This window comes from Nothobranchius furzeri, chromosome 14, assembly GCF_043380555.1.
Source record: "Nothobranchius furzeri strain GRZ-AD chromosome 14, NfurGRZ-RIMD1, whole genome shotgun sequence".
Classification (NCBI taxonomy): domain Eukaryota; kingdom Metazoa; phylum Chordata; class Actinopteri; order Cyprinodontiformes; family Nothobranchiidae; genus Nothobranchius; species Nothobranchius furzeri.
The window spans coordinates 25,778,158-25,798,226 of record NC_091754.1 but is presented as its reverse complement, the minus strand read 5'-3'; the positions used below and the strand labels follow the sequence as shown (position 1 = coordinate 25,798,226).

At 42.3% G+C, this 20,069-nt stretch overlaps 3 protein-coding genes across 6 annotated transcripts; 1 reads left to right on the top strand and 2 right to left on the bottom strand.

Annotated features, from left to right (window-relative positions):
- The first annotated feature begins 1,403 nt into the window (after positions 1 to 1,403).
- On the top strand, positions 1,404 to 4,593 carry mettl21cb (methyltransferase 21C, AARS1 lysine b). The gene is made up of 4 exons (XM_015966167.3): positions 1,404 to 2,146; positions 2,243 to 2,409; positions 2,476 to 2,593; positions 3,663 to 4,593. Exons 1-4 carry the CDS (start codon positions 2,026 to 2,028, stop codon positions 4,058 to 4,060), a joined length of 804 nt encoding a protein of 267 aa, XP_015821653.1. The 5' UTR covers positions 1,404 to 2,025; the 3' UTR covers positions 4,061 to 4,593.
- Positions 4,594 to 4,776: 183 nt separating this feature from the next.
- On the bottom strand, positions 4,777 to 9,911 carry LOC107389806 (rhodopsin kinase GRK1). The gene is made up of 7 exons (XM_015966166.3): positions 8,963 to 9,911; positions 8,384 to 8,511; positions 6,066 to 6,223; positions 5,905 to 5,988; positions 5,702 to 5,826; positions 5,424 to 5,625; positions 4,777 to 5,349 (listed from the first exon to the last, which is right to left on the bottom strand). The coding sequence occupies exons 1-7, from the start codon at positions 9,659 to 9,661 to the stop codon at positions 5,060 to 5,062; spliced, it is 1,686 nt and encodes a 561-aa protein (XP_015821652.1). The 5' UTR covers positions 9,662 to 9,911; the 3' UTR covers positions 4,777 to 5,059.
- A 2,020-nt stretch (positions 9,912 to 11,931) lies between these two features.
- On the bottom strand, positions 11,932 to 17,389 carry tfdp1a (transcription factor Dp-1, a). 4 transcript variants are annotated; one of them, XM_015966169.3, is made up of 12 exons: positions 17,162 to 17,389; positions 14,946 to 15,030; positions 14,615 to 14,681; positions 14,313 to 14,434; positions 13,852 to 13,973; positions 13,597 to 13,762; positions 13,365 to 13,511; positions 13,216 to 13,284; positions 12,984 to 13,135; positions 12,738 to 12,904; positions 12,360 to 12,438; positions 11,932 to 12,282 (listed from the first exon to the last, which is right to left on the bottom strand). In XM_015966169.3, exons 2-12 carry the CDS (start codon positions 14,955 to 14,957, stop codon positions 12,144 to 12,146), a joined length of 1,242 nt encoding a protein of 413 aa, XP_015821655.1. In that variant the 5' UTR covers positions 14,958 to 15,030; positions 17,162 to 17,389; the 3' UTR covers positions 11,932 to 12,143. The 4 variants fall into 4 exon arrangements, with proteins under 4 accessions (XP_015821655.1, XP_015821654.1, XP_015821657.1 ...); XM_015966168.3 differs by lacking the exon at positions 17,162 to 17,389 and adding an exon at positions 15,781 to 15,905; XM_015966171.3 differs by lacking the exon at positions 17,162 to 17,389 and adding an exon at positions 15,378 to 15,499.
- Positions 17,390 to 20,069: the final 2,680 nt, after the last annotated feature.

Sequence of the window (20,069 nt, the reverse complement as noted above, 5' to 3'; positions counted from 1 at the left end):
TGTGTGTGTGTGTGTGTGTGTGTGTGTGTGTGTGTGTGTGTGTGTGTGTGTGCGTGTGTGTGTGCGCGTGTGTGTGTGTGTGTGTGTGTGTGTGCGTGTGTGTGTGTGTGTGTGTGTGTGTGTAACTCATTTTCCACTAGTGTACATTATCTTTTCCTGACCTTTGCACACAGACATGGGGATTACAAACACTAAGGTCTTTATCCTGCTGTTGTATTTGCTGACTGCTCCACCTATGCATCCACCACCAGCATGCCCTGGTTCACCATTATTAATATTCACATGACAAGGACTTTTCTCTTGCTATAGCTGCCGTCTGTGAAGGTCCTTTTTTGATTTTCCATCCATCTCCGACCAGGAAAATGGATTTCTACTGGAATTACATCAAGAGATCACACTAAAACGTGCATCTTCTCTCTGTTCACTGTGCAGCGACACATCAGAGTCGTATTTATAGACAGGTTTGTTTCTGTGCTCATTACGAAGCAGGCTTGTTTGCTGAATTTCATCAGTAGTGATTAATGAGTAAAATCAAAGCAAGTGGATTTGTCTAGTTGAGGTCATGGTGCATTATTATGATGGAAATCCCCCTAATACCTGCACTGATTATTGGTGTTGCTGTTTAGATGGGAGTGACTCACTGTTTATGGTTTCCATCTGTCAGTTCAAGACATTTTCCAGATTCGTGTAGCAAGAATAGCCGTTTGCTGGCTCCTGTGTGTGTGTGTGTGTGTGTGTGTGTGTGTGTGTGTGTGTGTGTGTGTGTGTGTGTGTGTGTGTGTGTGTGTGTGTGTGTGTGTGTGTGTGTGTGTGTGTGTGTGTGTGTTTATTCATCAAAGCTACAAAGTGTTCACTCTCAGACTCATATGATAATAATAATAATAAACTTAGTGATAAGTGTTTTTTTTACTTGTTGTAAACGAACAACTTCCTGAAAGGCCTCAGTTTAGAAAAATAGAGACTGCATCTAACAGGAACGGCTAGTCAGTGTAAAACCAAAGTGTGTTGCTGTTGTCTAACAGCTCCAAGCTGAACTATTTCACAGTAAGGTTTATTTAAAAAATAAAGAAAAGACTGCACGAGCTGCTTTAGGATGGCAGCTGTAACATCAGGTTTTACTTCAGTCATGTCCGTTTCTGGCCCTCAGAGTGATCTTCTGCAGTGTTTTATTGTATTACTACAATGGTGGTTCTCCACCAGGCTGTTAATGTAGATTAAAATTTATAAAATAAAATAAATAATTTTTAAATATTTGAGATCTTTTTTATAAATATGGTGTCTATTTTAAGCAATAAATAAATATTAAAAACAAGGTTTTTCTAGTGTTTTTACAATAAAAAAATCACATTTTTGTGGCTGAAAGGAATTTTTACTTAACTTTGGCTTTCATCTTAAAAAGTTTGTACAACCCTGTTATAGTTGCATTTGGAATAACTCTGTTGGAGGCTGATCAAGAAGCAATCTGAAAAAAAAGTTTTTTTTTTTAGATTTAAACAAAAATAAACTTAAAACAAACAAAATCTTATATTACTTTTTTTATCATAGCCCCAGGAGTAATTGTTCATGGTAAGTGCATAATAAATGTTATTAAGCCATGTTCATTACCTTCTCAGTGGCCTAGTGGTGGAGTGTCTGCCCTGGGACTGGAGGATCGGGTTCAAATCCCAATGGGGCCACACCAAAGACTTTAACAATGGGACCCAATACCTCCCTGCTTGACACTCAGCTTTAAGGGGTTGGATTGGGGGGGTTAAACCACCAAATAGTTCCTGAGCGTGGTCACAGCTGCAGCTCACCGTTCCCCACGTGGATGGGTCAAATGCGGAGATAACTTTCACGAGCGTGTGATGATGACTTATGGGACTTTAACTTTCAAATGACCACAGCTGATGTTGAAGCTTCAGGGAGGAGTCCGGTTGTATCTCTCTCAGGGGTGGGTCAGAGACGATGCTGCCTCTGCGAACGTAAAATCACAGTAGACAGCCTGCAGCAGAAACAGAAGTGTACCAGCTTCCTACAGTCATCATGGAGGGATTGTTCTCGGCTGGCCAACCATTCCAACAAAAGCATTCTGAAAACAGAAAGGAGGATAATGATAGGAACCCAGATGGAAAGCTGAAGATCGAGGATAGTTCCACAGAAGAGGGTAAGCCTGAAATTCTCCCGTCTCAGATAATATTGAGCCTGTTTTTTGCTTCCATTTCTGATGGACTCAGCTTCGTTAATGTATCTGGCCTCTAAGGTTTAACAGACCAACACACGATGATGCAACAGGAGGCTCTGAGCAGGAGAAACATCTGGGAGCCGAGTGTTTACTACGCTCTGGGAACGGAGTCTTTTCATTTTGCAGGTCATGACATCAGCATCCGCGAGTCCATGGATACGTACGGTGCTCTGATCTGGCCCGGGGTACGCAGTCATGATTATTGCAGAGTCAGCAGCTAATAAAAAACTGATCGTTTAATTTCTGTAAAGGCTGTAGCTTTGAGTCAGTTCCTGGAGAACAACCAGCAGCAGATCAATCTAATGGACAAAGCAGTGCTGGAGCTGGGAGCGGGAACTGGTTTACTCTCCATAGTGGCCAGTTTGCTTGGTGAGTACACACATTGAGGGTACATTGCATGTGTATACAGAAGAGACACAGTCCAGTTAGGATGCCTCCTGGACGCCCCTGGTGAACTAGGAGGAGACCTAAAGGAAGATCCAGGACATGCTAGAGGGACTATGCCTCTCAGCAGGCTAGGGAACGCCTAGGTTTTCCCTGGAGGAGCCGGCCCAGTTAGCTGGAGAGAGGGAAGTCTGGGCCTCCCTGCTTAGATATCTGCCCCCGTGAGCCGACCCCAGATAAGCAGTCAAATGGATGGATGGATGAAAACAATTCAAAGCAATGTAGTCCAATTCAGTGTAAGTCAATAACCCATGTTTTAAAATCAAACCCAGTCCCTCTCTGCTGTGCTTCAGCGCCTTCCAGCAGTGGAGGTTTTCATGCAGACTGCTGAAGATGCATTATGCAATAATGAAATAAGAATGACATCCTGTGGTCAAATTTGTGTACGGCAGCTCCTTTTCTAAACACACGAGTTCATTTCTAAACAAAAACATGCCGTGGCTTCTAAGAGGTACAAAAAGAAACTTTCAGATCGCTCTTTCTGCTGTCTTTAGAAATCACTGCTGCGGTTTGCCGCACAGTGTCGAATTACAAATGCCGGCACTGCAGAGCCAGCTTGGCACAAACTTGGCAACCCTACTAGCTCACAGAGTGTAAAAAGTAACTAAGTCCATTTTTAAAGGACAAAAACTGACAACCCCTCCAGCCAGCTGAGAATAAAATCTGTTTCAATGTAAAATTCCTTCCAACGTGATTGAGACATTAGACTGTTTTGTAATTACTTAACTTATTTTCCCTTGAAATAACAGCAATCTGTGAATAAAACCACCTACAGATCAGTCTTTGTGGTTCTTGTGTGTCCAAGTAAGAGGAAAAGCTAAAATATTCTTATTTACAAATTACTGAAAGACACCGTGGGCTGATGGCTGATGCTAAAGGATTGTAACTGTGATCTTGGTGTAACAGATCTTACATTTCAGCACCACTTTCAACATCACATAACACAAAAACACATTGAATGTACAATTTCCTTGTAATCTCCTGTTTCACACAGGAGCTTGGGTGATGGCTACTGATTTGCCAGACGTTTTGACTAACCTGACCTTTAACCTTCGGCGGAACACCAAGGGCCGATCTCGCTACACCCCCCAGGTGGCTGCCCTGTCTTGGGGTCAGGACCTTGACCGTCTATTCCCCTACCCCTCCTACCGTTACGACTACGTGCTCGCGGCTGACGTGGTCTACCACCACAACTTCCTGGAGGAGCTGCTGAAGACCATGCATCACTTTTGCAGGACGGGAAGTGGGACGACCTTACTATGGGCCAACAAGATCCGATTCCCATCAGATCTGAGGTTTATAGAGCACTTTAACAGCAGCTTTAACACCACGCTGCTCACTGAACTCCCACAGCAGGATGTGAGGATATACAAGGCAACAGCAAAGGAGTGATCCAGGGTCGTGAACTTCCTGAGACAAAGTTTTGCACCTTTTTCTAAAAGGAATGTTTGATTTCCTCTCCTTAGTTTCAATAAATATCTGAAATATCTGATATGTGATCTCTGCTGGGGTTTAACTGTCTGTGAAAGTAAATAAAAACAAGCAAATCATCATAAATCTTGATGGAATTATCTGAACAGAATACACTTTTTATTTCTATCTTGTAAAACAGGTCATAAGGGTGGGGTCTGTGCACCCGTAGGTCTGTGTGAACTGGCAGGACATTCCTGGATGGTGCCATAAAACATTGTTTTTCCAGAAAAAAAAGCACGTCCTGATACAATTCTCCTCATGAAAAAGCGAATTCATTCAACAAAACATTGCTAAATGTTTGCTTCGTTTGAATTATCCATCTTTAGTTTGAGATTTGTAAGAAATGAGATGCTGTAACCTTTTGTTTATTGTCGTCTCAGAATGTACAGATGAAATCTGTTCATGGATGCTCCTCTTGATTATTCCTAAATAAAATGTTAAAAAAGTCAAAACCTTCAGGAATAATTCACTTTACTGAAACATCGCATTTGTTTGAATCTTACCTATTTGGTAACAAGTTTTTATAATAATAAAAACCACTTTACATTAAATAACTTGTTATCTATGAAGCAGAAAAGTGCAACAGAAACAAAGATGTTCAACAGCACCAGATGATCACTACAGCTGCTTGTTTTTAAAAGCTCTTAAAGAATTAGATTCTTCCTAAAAATAAGTGATTGGTGGGCAGGTTGACACTGAAGAAAAAGGAACGAAGGAACACAAAAGACATAAATTTAACGATGTGAATGTTTACGTTTGTGACAAAGTTTAAAATCCTTCATTTTCTTCTTCTTGCCTGCAGAAATGAAGGTCCCAGAATGATTTTAATCTGTGATCTGAAAGTTCAGAAGTAACTTTGAGTCCTTCCTGAGGAGTTTGAAAGATGCATATTCTAGCTAATTAAAAGTCCATATTGGTTCAGTTTATGCAGCACGTAGAAGACTTTGGCTGCTCTAGGATGGACTCCCTGCGGAGATCGTTTGGGATGGTTCCTTCAGGGCCCCAAAGGTTGAGCTCTCCATAAATGCCCATCTCAATCATTTCCTCCTGCCACGGGATGGAGATGTTCCCCGTGGAAAACTCGTCAAAAAAGGATTTATCAAGATCCTCCAGGGCGACGCCCCTCACCGAGGAGAAAGCCCCAACGTCATCCAGACTTTTGGCATAAACCACTTTAGGGTCGGGCACAAAAGGAGGGGGGAGAATACCTGAAGGGGTGAAAGGTAAGAGTTAGATGAACGTTTAGAAAGTTTCTGGAAGATAAAAGGTTTTCTTTAAATACCTGCATTCAGTTTCCTCCAGTTAATGCTCTTAAAAAAAGGATGTGCTCTGATTTCATCACAGCATCCATTCTTCAAACCCATCCTCTGATTGACCTCTTTGGCCAAGAGCCCGTCACACAGGGACTTGGCTTCCTCACTAAAACCATCTGGGTATGTTATCTCACGAGTCATGATGCGTTCCTTCATCTCTTCACGTTCGACCTGAGCAGAAGACAACCCCCCCTCCGTCAGCTTGTTTATTCCACACGACCTCCTCACCCTCCATTCAGGAACTCACCTTCTCCCCCCTGTTTCTGAAGGGGTTTTTAGCAGCAATGAACTCATACAAGGTCACCCCTAAGGTAAAGTAGTCCACTGAGGTGTCGTATTTTTCTCCTTTCAGCATCTCTGGGGCCATATAGCCTGCAGGAAACCAACATTTTACTGTAAAACCTGCGAAACAAACTCAAAAACTGCTTGATTTTTACTCATGACACTAACCTGGAGTTCCAGCATAGCCTTTCGTCATCGTTTTACCTTCTTTTAGCTCCACAGCAAGACCCAAATCAGAGATACGCACATTCCCTGTGTTAATCAATATTTTGTGTCATTAATCAGATTTCCTTTCTCTATTCTTGAATTTGATTAATCTAAATGAATACCATCATTATCAAGCAGCACGTTTTCTGGTTTAAGATCTCGGTAGATGATTCGGTTCTGGTGGAGATGCTCCAGGCCCTGGATGATCTGTGCGATGTAGAAGCAGGCTCTGGGCTCGTCGAATCCTGGGTTGTTTTCATCCACCAGGTAGATGTGATACCTGGCAGAGACAGAGAAATGTGAACTTCATGGCTCTGTCGTTTATTAATCCCATTTGCATCTGTAAGGTTTCTTCATTTTAAAGTTTCAATTAAGGAGACATGTGTGGTTTTTACTGTTAATCTTGGGAAATATCCATTGAAATGTTGTTGAAAAAGAACTAAATGACGCCCAAAAACCTCATAACACATAACCATAAAAATCGAGTCTAAAATACGTGGGAGCGGAGAGCGGCCCAATCCCAGTACTCGCACTTCCACACTTGTGCCCTTCAACTACACGATCCCGACCCGGGGTGCGAGTGCATAGGGTGTCCCGATTCTCAAGTGCTAAAGTTGATCACGCCTCTTTTGCACCCTTGAACCACACTTCACCCAAGTTCGCATCGATGCTGACTTAGCTGAAGTGTATTTACCCACAATTCATTGCTGTAGGAGAAAAGGCTCAAGGGCATTTTCTGAAAATATCTATTTTCAAATGAAAGTAGCTCATTTTAGTACAATTAATTGATGCTGGAATGTTTTGGACAAAGCAACAACAAATGTAAATTTATTTCAAAGAATTATTTGGTTGTTCATTTGAAAATTGTTAATAAAGGTTTCGGTTTTTTTAGGTTGCACAGCAACCAGCATGCCGGCATGCGTTGCGGTTGATGACGCAGTGCTCCCTGCCCCAGTTCGGCAATTTGCACACTTGTGTACCGCGCACTTGATGCCTTACAGCACAATTCCTCCAAGTGCATTTCACAGAAGATCGTAGGGTGCAGTGGAAGCATCAAGCGGCGCGGAACGTTTAACCCTCGAGCTTCAATGCAGTCCATTTCACATCAGGAGAGTCTTGGCTGTGGAACAACTTCCTCGCTGGACTCACGAGACCACAAAATTCCCTCGACTCTTCCACCATCCTCCTCGCTTGACTCGCAAGATCCCTTGAGATTTAAAGGTCATGGTTTGATCATGCAATCCCCCATTAGACCAAAAAAAAAAGGAAATCACATTTGATTTCTTGTTTGATGTCACATAAGATGTTGTTCCTCTCCACTGCCAGAATTAAAGCCATGAAAAAAAAACACTGCTGCACTTCATGAACGATACTGTGAGTAAATAAGCCATTGGGTCACACGTAAGCTTCATATATATGAAATTGCATTGCTGCAGTTTTTTTATTTAGAAAATTACTGGAACTTTTACACTGAAGCCTTTTGTGATTTCCTGTCTAGCCCTATGTTAACTGCTGAAACTGACGTGTCCCAGAAGCGGCTCGGGGCAAAGACAGAACTCGATCCTATCTTTAGCTGCGCAGCGTGCATCTTCAGGGACGCATCTGAAAACGGCTGCGTCGCGGCTGGTTTGAAACACTCCATAGACTATAATGGGTTCTATTTGCAGCACTGACGTTCTGCTGCCATTCCGCACCGCTGATGCTTTCACTGTGAAATAGGCTTAAGTCTCTGAGCGATGCCATATTAGTCGCAATGTTCCCTTCTACGTGAGCCTGTGAGGACAAAACACAGATACTGATTTTTAACAAACGGTTACAAAACTTTCATCATTCATAAACATTGTTGTTTTACCTCTTCACTCACTGCCAGTGATGAAAGGGAGTCTGATGTGCTTTTCCTTTTGCTGGAGGTTGCACTCCCAGGGAGTTTTGACCCTAATGACCTTCCATTGGTAATGTCTTATTCAAACACAAAAATACCGCTTGCTTGCAATGATTTACGTATGTACTGCCCCCTATCGCCAGGGGAAATACACACTGTCACTTTAAACCTGTTTTTTCCTCCTGCTTCTTTGGGGTTACTGTTAAGGTCATCTACAAAGATGAAAGCTTATTTTGTGTTTGTGAAAATTCCTCTGCAGCCAAATTAACATAATCTGACTCCAGATTTACACATTTTATGTAAATTTTTAGTAAATACTACACAAGCTTTCTCCTTCAAACATGCATAACTTTTATCCAGTTTTCTGCATCTGTTCAAGTTTTATAAACAACGTGCAAAATGCCAATCTGTCCCCCAATGTCATTAAAAAACACTTTACTACCAGGATGTGTAACGGTATGCTTAAAATTATTATTTTTTTAAATATCTAAAAAAAACTTCAATAAAACAAAATGAGAATAAAGAAGAAAAGTTTGTTTATAGGTTGTTCATTCGTACTTGAGATCTCCTCCGTTCATGATTGTCATGACCAGACACAGCTCTTCCTTTGTCTGGAAAGCATACGCCAGAGACACAATGAAGCGACTGTGGACTCTTTCAAGAATCTGCTTCTCCACCATCGCCCCCTGCAGGAAAAAAGCAGGAAAAGACATTCTGCATCATCAGCGACTTGTGGAATTAAAACTAAAAGGGAGTTTTGTCCATGAGGGTTAGAGGTCAGATCCATTGCCATTTTAGAAAGGGGGTGAACAAATGACCTTGGACATGTCAAGGGCAAGATGCAACCGTGCCAAGGAGTTTCCTTCAGAAGAGCTTTTCAGCAAAGCTCCCAGTAATCACTCTATCCCTGTCTCAGTGTTTAATTCTGCAGGGACAAAGGTGATTAAGCCGCACTTTCTCTAATGCACAAAAACTACTAAATGCATTTTTAATTATTCAAATCAACAGGTAATAAAACAAGAAACTGCTTGGAATAGCTTGCAAGGATACAAAATATACTTCCTGTTGCACAATCTACATTTTAAAAAGGTTTTCAGAGCACTTCTGCAATGACTGTAAATCAAAAAGTATCTTCACCTCATAGCCCTTCCTCTTCTTCAGCCTCTTCTTGTTGAGTTTCTTACAGGCATAAAGTTTTCCAGTGGCTTTCATCTGACAAGCAGACACCTCTCCAAACCCACCTTTCCCCAGCACACGGAAGTCCAGGAACCAGTCTGCATCCATGGGCTGCATCTCCAGCCACTTCCACTGCAGGAACCTCTTCAGGTACATGCTCTCCAGGTAGAACGTGAACGGAGCCTCTCGCAGGTACTCCAGGGTTTTATCCAAAGCTGCAGCAAACAGGTCATCCCCTACGGACTCCAGGTTTTCCTTCACCTTGGACGTGAGGTCCTCCAGCAAGTATGGACAGAAGTGTTTCGCCGATGGGTCCATGTACCGCTGAACGATCTTAGAGGCCTTCTTTGCCCTTTCAGAGTCCTCCACGAGGTCATACTCCTCAATGTCTTTCCACAGACGACAAGCACCATGATATTCTTGATTTGCCTCCAAAAATTCTCTAAAAAGGCGTTTGCCGATGGGCTGTTGGACACAGACGGAGTCAAAGGCCAAGTCTAGGGTGTCCCTCAGACCCTCACACACGGTGATGTGGGGTAGCTTGAGGCGAGAATGGTACTTCTTATCCCGAGCGGCTGCTGGGTTCGAGCCATCGATGCTTCCACGAGCGTTGATGTACGCAGAGTTTGCCACCACAGTGGTCAGTCCTCCGATGTCCATGTTGACGGTGGGTGAACGTTAGGCGACAGAGAGGAGAGACATCGCAGGGGGACGTCAGTCGAGGATGATAAACGCTGCTTTTGTATGAGCAGGGTGAAGGACAAGTCAAGCGTTAGAAAACAAAAAGCAGATCAGAAAGGAGGGAAGGAGGAAACTGGAACTCAGGACTGGTGTCTGAACTAGACTGGAGCACACTTTGAGGATCGTATCACACACACACCTGAGTCAACACCTTTCAGTAATCCATTAACACCTCCATGCCCCAGACAAAGTGTGCAAGCACATCTCAGAGCAGTGATAGTCACTTATAAAATCAGAAGGAGCTTTCTGCTGATGTTTAAAACTAACCTGGAGGTGACCTGCTAAAACCCCTGGAATTGTTTAAATTTGTGCAAAAATGTCTTTAACTTTGTTCATTCTACAGATCTTGAGTTAAAATGTGATTGATGCAGAATTAGCCAAATAGCTTAGGCTCTTCAGAAACATTCTTGGTGAATAAAAATCTGAAATATTACATAATAAAATGTACTATTTACTTATTTGGATCTTCAGAAGAGTGAACTATGCTCCACCTAAAAACAGATAATGGTGTGGTTTATTAAAAAGTCATTAAAAAAATAAAGCTATGATGATCCTGTTCTGAGATGCAGAAGTTTGCTGGTGCAGAAAACAGCAAGATTACTTATTATTAATGATATGCACACACCTCGCTTCTGATTAGCGAAAGTGTTCAGCCATGTTGCAAAGTCACCATCACCAAGACACTAGCCTAATCCCAATACTCGCACTGCGCCCTACAGTCTTCTGTCAAGTGCAATTGGAGGAAGTGTGCAGTAGGGTTTGACTGGTACACAAGCAAATAACTGCCGAATTGGGACAGGGAGCGTTGCGTCATCGACTGCAAAGCATGCCGGGATGCAGGTCGCTGTGCAAATAAAAAAAAACTTTAATAACTTTAAACAAACAATTCTTTGAAATAAATTTACATTCATTACCGATTTGTCTTGAACATTCAGAGCATCAGTTAAACGTCCTAAAATTAACTACTTTTATTTGAAAATGCATTTTTTCAGAAAAGGCACTTGAGCCTTTTCTCCCGCAGCAATGGATTATGGGTAAATACCCTTCACCCAAGTCAGCATCGAAGCAGACTTCAGTGAAGTGTGCATCATTCTGCACTTGAAAATCGGGACACCCTAAACACTCCCACCCCTGGCTGGGATCACACATTTGAAGGGTGCAAGTGTGGAAGTGCGAGTACTGAGCCTTGGCCACTCTCCGCTCTCCTCGCTGCAAAAAAAAGAAAAAACAGCCTTCCTGTGGGCGCCAAGATGGGTGAGGCCATAGATGTGAGGATCTTCAAATCCTAGCACTTCACCATCTATTTTCTAGGAGACTGTTTTAATGTTCAGCCTGTATGAAAATCTCAAAGTGACAGATTAGGTTTTCAGTGAACCACATCTTTAAATATGAAAAATGGGTGGAAGCTCTTCTCATTCACACGACTTTATAATAACTTGTCCAAAGATGAGACTAGTCCTTCATGACCTGCTGATGATGATGTACACAAACCGTAAATACAGACTTATTAAAACAATCTATATTTTTAATTTGCAAACTTATATTAGATTACAGAAAAAGTATTTGGAAGAGTCAGTACATGTGTCTCAGTTTTAAAAGGGCGATCTTTGAAGGGATTACACAAAGACCTATACAACCACACATTTTTGTTACGTCAATAAATCGCGATGGTCTATCTTCACCACTGGCCTCTAAAGGACACTATGAGCTACAATGGTGGTAGGATTTATATGTAATTAACAAAGCTGAATTACCTAGGAGCTTTACCTCGCTTCAGCCGTTTATTTGTAAACACTACCAAAGGCGTCAACAGGGTGGTGATGGGACAGCTTCTCAACTCCAGAATACAAAAAAAAAAAAAAAAACATACTAACAAGATCAGAAAGCAGCTGCCTACGAAACATACGGAAGCCAACCCAACGCAATGGGAATAAGAAACTATTTCAAACCGCCCCAACAGCCATCAGGATCCACGGCGCGCTAACACAGCAGACATTAACGGAACATTTTGATCATAATATCCATCGTGACAGTAAAATAATAACTATTCAAACAAATACACTTTACATTCTCCAACAGCAACAGCTTTTACAGAGAGCGGAGAGTGGGATGGCTTGTTGAAAAAGGATCACAGACGACGGTTCCCGCAGATCGTAGGTGTGGTGCAGGAGCATGTGAGTCAGCGGGGGGGTGGAAACAACAAATAAACAGGAAAATATAAACAAACAACTCCTCTGTTCTTTCAGAATTCATCTACACCCCTGAGAAGACCAGACAGAAACACGAGCGTGGACGGGGGGGGGCTTGGGAAGGAAGCACACACACACTAAAAGGGACCAGATCGCCGCTGTGACTGCTGTTTGGAGGACTGTGCTTGTTGGAGTGGGGACATGTAGCGCGGTTAGTCTTCATCGTCGTTCTCCTCGTATTCATCCTCATCATCGTCGTCCCCCATGTAAGACACCGGGGTCTCCACGCGAGAGCCGCTGTAGTGAGAGTCGTTGGAGCTGGACGCCATGGTGCCGTCGGTGCAGCCGTCACTAGAAACGGAGAAACCGGGTTAAAAAGGGACCAGGTTGAAACGGGAAACGTTCCCATCTTAGGTACGACTTCCTACCTGCTGGCAGTGTAACGAGCGCCGTTGGCTGAGGATCCTCCTGTGATGTACACGTTACTGATGGGACCTTTCGCCATCTCTGTGAGAAGGAACCATATTTAATGTAGACGTCCAATCGTTCCTGAGTGAACACAGACGCTTCACTGTACGTGTCAGAACCTGCAACATGCTGCTTGACATGTTTAGACCTTTCCTAACTATTACTGCAGCTTCGGGACAGAGGGAGGGCTTCCTGCAACCAGAAAAAGCTCCTTTACCCCAGGATTACTGAGGGGAGGAGGTCCCTAAACACATATCAGGCTCTAAAAGAGACAACATCTCAACGTTGTCCTGAAGCATCAACAAAAACCCTGGCCGTTTACACCATGACGTACGAACCGATAACGTAAGGCTCCAGAGCTTTGGGCACCAGGCTGCGTGCCACCTTCAGGTCCTCTGCTGAACACTTCCCCACCTCCAGACCACAGGCCATGCCCATGCGCTTCAGCACCTCGATGTCATCGTGGATCTCAAACATGCTGTCGAAATTGAACAAATACTCGAACCTGGAGACGGAGAAAAAAAGACGCACAATAAATTGGGGCTAAAATTCTCCAGTTCGAATGTACGCAGATGATCACGTACTTGTCATTAGAGATGCTGCAGTCGATCACCGTCTTCTTGCTAGTGTTGACTATTATGAAGGGAAGGTGGATGATGGAGTTAGGAGGCGGGGGCCTGTTTGCTTGCTGCTCTGTCTGTCGGTTCCTCTGAACGAGGTTCTTAAAGGCTATTTGCTGTAAAATATAAAACATTTAATCAGACAAATGCATCTTTAATCGCTGAGGTGTTGGTGAAGCTCTATCGCCATTCCCACCTGAAGTATGAGCTCCTGAAGCTGTGACTGTTTCTGCTTAATCCTCTCCAGTCGCCGTTGTCTCTCCACCTGGAGGCATGACGGAGATAGTTGTTCAGAACGGCTTGTTACGTAAAAAGAAGACAAAAGCCTTTGATTTGAATCTCCACCTCTAAATTTTGGCACTCCTGAGCCGAGTTAGTGGGCAAGCCGATCCACTTGATTTCTTTCTTCTCTTTCGAGATGATGTTCATGGCCATGAGCACGTTCAGCGCATCGTAAACACGCCGCCGAATGTTCTTCTGGTCGTATACGTGCTGGGATGGAAAACACGTGGGTCAGCGTTAAAAAAAAAAAAACGTCTCTGAGTTTTGTGTGTAAAATAAAAGCTGCAGCGCTCACCGAGTCATTCGGCGACATGTGGTTGTCTGAAGAACTGAATTCTGCCACCAGCTCGTCTGCCACCTCATTGTAGGTGGTCACTCCCTTCTTCTGCACCTTCTCACACACTTTCATGGAGAAATGCCTCAAGCCTTTCCCATTCTTCTCCCCCTTCTTACCCCGTTTTCTGTTTACAGAACAAGTTACACATAGTTTGCTTCTAAAACTTGTGTAAAGTAAAAGAAATAAAAACGACTGAACTATTCGAGGTCTTACCCTGATGACCAAGGAGAAGCATCAGCGGGTTGACTCTGAGTGAGGAACTGAGAACTTGGTGTGTGTGGACTGTTTACTAAAATAGTATTTGATACTGTTGGCCTCTGAGGGGTTCCAATAACCTAAAGAGAGCAGAGGATGAGACAGTAAGACAATAACGTGCGTGCAAATACATCTGATGAATGATCAAAGCAACAATTTGTCCCAAATTAATAATAATCTGATGTAGGAGACAGGTGATCTGTAAGCTGATTTCCGTTGTGTATACATTTCTTCTACATAATGAGATGATGGGTGTAATCCTGCTGACTGTAGAGTTGATAAGCTTAGGATCAAGTGCCTCCACCTCCCAGCAGTAATGGGAGGGGGCTTACACAACAGCAAGGAGGTGTGGACAAAAGCAGCATGCAGGACATATGTAACCGTTCTGGAAAAGTGTCAGACAGAGCACACGCACTCACCATGTGTGGCAAATGTTGCATGTGTGTGGCAACATTAACGTTAGACGGCCCAAGGGTTTTGGGTAGTAGCTGCTTGGCCCCGGGGACAGCTGTAGGCTGGACAGTAACCAAGGACAGGACACCTGAGAGAAGACACAAGAACATCGGTAATGAGGAAAACTCCTGGTTGAAACTTCAAAGCCCCATAGTTCACTTTTAATCGGTTCTACCGATATTTTTGCAGGATTGGTGGTCAGTGCAAATAGATTGTGTAAACTGGGAGAAAATAACAAAAACAAAGTCAAAAGATGGTTCAGTTATACCTTTGCTAGGGCTCAGATTCTGATCGATGAAAACCTTCAGCTCTCCATTTGTTTCAATCAAACCAGCCTGTAAAAGACAAAACTCATTATGCTGCAAATATAGAATATTAAAAATAATATAAGATAGTAGTGATGCAATAATGGATGCTTAAGTGTGCATATCTCCTTAAATTACACCAAATGGGTAATTGGATCATTTTGCAATTTGGGTTTATTGTCAAACATTAATGATGGTTTAGAATAATAGGTATGCTAAAACAACAAGAACCATCTCATCTGGCTACAAGATATAATGTGCATATGGATGAAAATATTGAGGGAAATTACTCACATCTTTAGCCATGATCCCAAAGGACCTGAAGGAGTTTAGTTCAGATTAAAAAATTGTTCCTTCTGTCACTCAAGTGTTCAGACCCCTGCAGAAGAAATGAAAGCTGTGAGCAAAAGTTTCAAGCTTCACTTATTTATAACATTTTCCTATAAATCCCCACGGCACAGATGGATTTGAATGAGCTTTTGCACTCATTTATGAACCCAGGCCCATTTCAATGGTTGGCTATGAGCACAGCACACTACACTAAGCTAATTCCATCATCATGTTTACTCCACTTTTTCCTCAGTTAGCAAAACAAACCTGGCGGAAATTACAGCTAATTGTACAAACCGCTGCGTCATTAGCCTTTAGATGTAAACACAAAAAAGCACAGTCAACCCTCACTTGATGCCCACAACTTTTACCAAGCTATGTGTGCACAAGGCCTACTTCAGGTACCGATCACGTCCGGAGGAGAGGCATCGTCCAACTTCTGCTACAGGTCACGAAAACGTGCCAACTTTGACGAAACTGTTGATTTTTCTCCACGGAGATTAAAATATAGTTACAGATAGTAAATCAGTCCACCACAGAAGCAGGTTTCACACCACATGTCAGTAATAATGAACAATCTTTTGTTGACTACAGCCGGCTAACCGTTACTGCTAACAGCCTGCTGCTCCTTAGCTTGCTAGTTAGCTTATGCACGTTTTCACACGATTGGCAGAAAATTCAGAGATTTCTGGTCCGAGCTGCAGATTATAGCCTTCTTTAAGTAAGAACTGATATTGGAAAAAAGCACTGCGCGTTTTGCACGATTAGAGGGGTTTAAATTGCGAATCCGTGCACTTACGAGTGCACTCTCTTGTCTCTTCGACGGCTGTTGTTGTTGGCATTAGAGAATGGAGGAAGAGGAGGTCTAAATCCCATCCAAACAGGAAACAAACTCAGCAATCCTAATGTACTTTTAAAACTATTTTATTCATAAATCAAAGTTATTCCTTTAAAGAACTTAAGCATATGATTAAAGAGTTGTTTTTCCTCAGGTCAGTTTTTTGTCGCTATGTCAAAAACTGATACCAGGATTTGCCTGTTGGTCGAGTCTGGCAGCTGACTAACCATTAAACATCATTCATCTCATCAGAGAAACTGATCACAAAAGCAAGCAAAATGAGCTGTACAACATTTTTGTCATGAATATAATGCACTAACCAGTTTTCAAGTTAAATTAAACCTAACATTTTAAAACTGCATATTATGGTAAATAAACAACAGTATGTTAACAGGTACTACATTTCAATTTAATAAACATACAACATAATGTGTGGATCAAGCCCATAGATTTGATCTACATTTCTTCTAAAAGGAGTTCATATTAAAGTAATTAAGTCAAAGAAGTGAATAAAAAACTATATTGACACCATTAATTCAGGGACCTGGGCCTGCAAAAGGAATCAGTTGAAATAGCAAATTTAATATATAATGTTAATCGGAAATAAACAAGTTATACAAATGTAAAGTAATTTTATATTTTGGGATTCCGCAATTATCTGCTACAACTGATCACATTCTCTTAAACGTTCTCAGTAGTTTTGATCTCATTCATGGGCCTCTTGGTCACAACAACCTAGTAAATCAGAACAAAACAAATCTAATTAATCGATATTTTAGCTTTTTGTGCAAAAAGTACACTTTTGAAAAAGTTAAAAACTTCATTGAAATGTTTCAAGCCAATTAATCACGCTTTAAATTTTTATTTAAATGAATATGTGGCTTAAACAAATAAAATTTGTTTATTTTAATTCGTTACAGTAAAAGAAAGTGAAAGCTCTTTCTACATTCAGATGAGTTACATATTTCAAACTTCATGTCTGCGGACTATTTAAACAAGTCCTGTTGCATATTCTGTTTAGTAAGTTATAACCGTGGTAATAGAAACCATGACAAGATCGTTAAGTAGATCGATGATCAACACTTCGCTAGTTAGCAACTGGTTATCAAAGCTACGAGCTAACTCGATATCAATGAGAAATCGCAACCTCCAGCGCTTTGTTAGCCCACTAGCTAGCCAGCAAGCTAACTACCAGCTGTCATCGAGAAAGTTTACCATTGTTAGCTTCGTGTGATATCAACACTTTTTCATGTCGACCAAGACATAAAGGCCGTTTAAACACTTGTATATGAGCTCTGGTCTGCGCCGGGTGGGAAGCCACCCTACAGTGGATGCATCTTACCAGAGCACTTCACGTTAGCACACCGTCAGCTAGCCTTTCCACGGCTCTCTGCTAGCCTGTCGCTTTCAGCAGTGCCTCTCACAATCTGATCTTGGCGGCGTCTCGCTACAGCGGCGTCTGATTGGACAACACTGGTGTGACGTAACCATAGCAGTGACGTGAGTCGTGCCCACAACCTACTTCTCCTGGGATTGGTGGAGAGCAGGCAGCTGCAGGGATGCATTTACCGCCATCTGTTGCGCAGGAGTAGGAGGAGGATTTTTCATTAGTCGCTATTATATCTACCAGGAATAGTTTTTAGGCCTGTCACTTTTATTTCCTCTTTAATTCGATTGAAAAAAATACCACACACCACACTGAATGATGCCAAATTTCAGCTGATATATCTGAATAGAATAGAATAGAATAGAATAGAATGGAATAGAATAGAATAGAACAATCCCACAGTAGGGAAATTCACTTGTTACAGCAGCACCAACACTTAAGAGAACAATTTGATTTAAAAAAATAACAAATACATTTGCATACAATGTATACAATTGGAAGGCTGCCTTTCCGTGTCTTGGCCCATCACTTGGTCAGATTATCAATGGGAGCCTCTGCACAGGTGTGGTCCCAGCTGCTTTGAAAGCAGCAGTTATTCGGCCGACCCTGAAGAAACCTTATGCTGATGTCTATGTGATAGAAAATTACAGGCCTATCTCTACCCTGCCTTTCACATCAAAACTGCTTGAGAAAGTCGTTTATCAGCAGCTGGTCTCACATTTAGCTGACGCTGATCTGTTTGAGGTTTTCCAATCAGGGTTCAGGTCTGGCCATAGCACAGAGTCGGCTCTACTGAGGGTCCTAAATGACATCTATCTATCACTAGATCAGGGTACATCTGTGGTGCTTCTGTTGTTAGACCTGACGGCAGCCTTCGACACAGTTGACCACGCGATTCTACTAGATCGCTTGGAACGATGGGTTGGGATCAAAGGGTCTGCTCTGGATTGGTTTGGATCTCCACAACAGAACATTCTGCGTTAAACTGGGTGATGTTTTTTCTTCTTGGGAGGGGCTCCGCTGGGGGGTCCCGCAGGGATCGATCCTTGGTCCTCTTTTGTTTGCCATTTATCTGCTTCCTCTGGGGTCAATCTTTCGTAAACATGGCCTATCATTCCATCTCTATGCTGACGATTGCCAGATTGATGCTCCATTGTGTCAGGAGAAAGGTCACTATATCCAGTCCTTTGTGTCCTGCATTAACGAGGTGGAGTCTTGGCTAATGGCCAACGTTCTGCATCTGAATGAGGGAAAGACAGAGCTCATTGTTTTTCACCCCAACAGCAGGAATGTGGATCGTCATGTTGATCTTGGCCCTCTTTCTCCCTACTCAAAACCAGTTGTCACCAGTTTGGGGGTGAAAATTGATGCTGGACTTAAATTTGATGCACACATCAACTCTGTGATCCGGTCCAGTTTCTTTCACCTGAGACGTCTTGCTAAAATCAAGCCTATGCTGTCAAGAGCCCACCTGGAGTAGGTACTGCATGCATTTGTAATTTCTAGGCTTGATTACTGCAACTCTCTATATGCAGGTTTGTGTCAGTCATCAATGTGTCGCCTACAGGTTGTGCAGAACAGCGCAGCCAGGTTCCTGACTGGGACCAGGAAACAGGACCACATCAGTCCGGTTCTGACCTCCCTGCACTGGCTTCCGGTTTGCTATCGTTCACACTTCAAACTCCTCGTCTTTGTTTTTAATTTCTTCCAGGGTGGTGCTCCCCCTATCTGGCCACTCTCCTGAACAGACATTCCCCATCACGTGCTCTGCGCTCCTCCAACCAAGGCCTGCTCGCTGTCCCTCGTTCGAGGTGTCGTACTCGCGGGGACTGGGCTTTGTTTGTCCTAGCACCGTCACTCTGGAACCAGTTGCCACCCTCAGTTAGGCTGTCCCCATCTCTGCCAGTCTTCAAGAGTCACCTAAAAACCCACGTCCTCTGCTTGGCATTCCCTGAACATGTTTGAATTTGGCCCTCTTTTATGTTGATTTTATTTCATAGTTTTCAATGGTTCACTCTATCCCTTGATTTACACATTTGTCCTGTACTAGAATGTTTCACCTTTTTTTGTAATTTGTAATCTGTATTTTGCATTGCTTTTATTTTCTGATTTATTCACTATATTTAACTTTCTGTACCATATTCAGCGCCTGTGGCTTCCTGACAGGGTTGCGGAAGGCGCTTTAAAAATAAAGCATTGATTGATTGATTGATTGATTGATTGATTGATTGATTGATTATTTATATACAGTACGTGTATATACACATAGGCAGTAGTCTAGAATTGCAATCTTCAACCACTAAAAGCCACTAATAAAAAAAGAAAAAAATATGTTTTCCAAATAGAGAGCAAGAGACAAGGATATACTATGTAACTATCATTGGGAATCCCATTCTTGATTGAAATTTTCTTCTACATTTACACAAAACTGAATATTTTACTGAATGGCAATCAAAGTGGTAATATGGGCAATAATTATTTCACCTTTAGTCATAGCTTTTGTATTTTATTTAACCTACTGAGCCACCCTGCTACATACTAGGTTTGTGATACCTCATAATCTCTTTATATGTCCACATAAGTCTAGTTTTCCTGCATTTACAAGTGAATATAATCTGTTTACCAGGATATTTTTAGACAAAAAGAACTAACTACTGACAAACAGACATTCTGTCTTCTTCATCATTTTCTTTTGAATTCAGTTTTTGTTAAATGAACCACCTCTGAACATGGACCCTAGGGGAATGTTGTTTACTAGAGGTGCTGAAAAAAATCGATTCAAGTCTGAATCGGGATTCTTATTTATAAAGATTCAGAATCGATTCACAAAGGTTCAGAATCGATTCCAGGAACTCAAATGTTT